At 39.3% G+C, this 1,559-nt stretch overlaps 1 protein-coding gene across 1 annotated transcript in view; it reads left to right on the top strand.

Moving 5' to 3' along the window:
- LOC104493762 (receptor-type tyrosine-protein phosphatase mu-like) overlaps positions 1–446 on the top strand; it is a gene marked incomplete at its 3' end in the record, with an annotated part of 3,018 nt that extends 2,572 nt beyond the window's left edge. The window contains exon 2 of the mRNA XM_010136494.1: positions 337–446. Within this exon, the coding sequence (XP_010134796.1) occupies positions 337–446 (110 nt within the window). The remainder of the gene's footprint in view (positions 1–336) is intronic.
- Positions 447–1,559: the final 1,113 nt, after the last annotated feature.

Raw genomic sequence — 1,559 nt, forward strand, 5'->3', positions numbered from 1 at the left:
CTGCTGAGCAACCCCAGCTTTGTTTCAGGCTTGGGTAGATAATGCTGCGACAGTTTTTACGCCTCAACAGCACAAATATTAAGCAGAGTGTCTCCATCTGAAATTTTTCTCATTTTTTCCTCCTTATTCCCGTTAGTCCCGAGTGCTGTGCCGCTTGAGTCCATTCAGGGGAGCACCTTTGAAGAGAAGATTTTTCTCCAGTGGAGAGAGCCAGCGCAGACATTCGGTGTTTGGGTAGATAATGCTGCGACAGTTTTTACGCCTCAACAGCACAAATATTAAGCAGAGTGTCTCCATCTGAAATTTTTCTCATTTTTTCCTCCTTATTCCCGTTAGTCCCGAGTGCTGTGCCGCTTGAGTCCATTCAGGGGAGCACCTTTGAAGAGAAGATTTTTCTCCAGTGGAGAGAGCCAGCGCAGACATTCGGTGTGATTACTCTGTACGAGGTACCCAGCGTTTTGCCACGTTTTCATTGTTAGGTCAAGTTTTGATTTATAAAAGTGTGTAATTAGTAAGAAAATTATTTTTCCAGTTTATGTGCAATTAATCTTCTTTTTGATGATAGTAGCACTTACAAAGTCAGAAAATCAAATATATAACGTAGGAGTGAATTATGCAGGACCCAAAATGTCCCGGGGTTACGAGCCTTAAGAGAACTGCTATTTTTAGAACCACGTGCAATAGCATTTTATCTAATAACATGGATCAAATATTTAAAAGGCTGAAAGACAGATCTTAGTGAGTTTTTAAAAGGAATAAGAGGCAGAACGCAGTGGTGACAGTCAACATCACATTTAGATAAGGCTCATTACAGGAAGCCTATTGTAAGAGAAACAAGCAGGCATAATTAAAAAAAAAATTTGAGCATTTTTTAAATGCAAATTCGACAGAACTGTATGTTGCTAGATGTCTAAAAATCACTGCTCTTCCTCGTGTGGAACCTCTGCCTGAATACCTTTTAGAAAAATTGACAAAAGACTGCAGAGATTAAGCTGTCAGACGGTAATCGCTGTTAAGCTTCTTACCTGACCTTACTACAAAATCGGTATTGAAATGCTTTGTTTAAAAAAAAAAAACAACACCTAAATGAGATAGGCTGTGAAAGAAAAGTTAAATTGAATGGTACTGTTTTGAAAACTATTGTATTGTAAGAGGAGAAAATGTTATGAAAAAGTCTGAATTGATTTTTTTTCTAAAGCTGACTGCTTTCCAGCTAGTTCAACAGCTGCCTGTCTGCAGGGACCCGGCGGGTGCGTTAATGCATTCATGTTTTTATTGATGTTGGGCTTTACGCGCACAGAAACGCACCGACAGCCAGGGAGCAGCAATCAGTTAAATCAGAAACTTGTTTTATTTACTTTTGAAGTAAAATATGCCAACCGGCTGCTGCAACCGAACCATCCCTTGCTTGAAAGATGCCCGGTCAGGTGGCTGGGGGTGAACAGACACCCAGGTGCTGAAAACTTCTTCCTCAAGTTTTTTTCTGCCCTGATGTTTGCTTATGAGCCTAAAATGTATCACAAAGTTTTTATAAATAATAAAAATATTTATTAAATTTT

This window comes from Buceros rhinoceros, unplaced genomic scaffold (genome assembly GCF_000710305.1).
Source record: "Buceros rhinoceros silvestris isolate BGI_N320 unplaced genomic scaffold, ASM71030v1 scaffold24055, whole genome shotgun sequence".
NCBI classification, from domain to species: Eukaryota; Metazoa; Chordata; class Aves; order Bucerotiformes; family Bucerotidae; genus Buceros; species Buceros rhinoceros.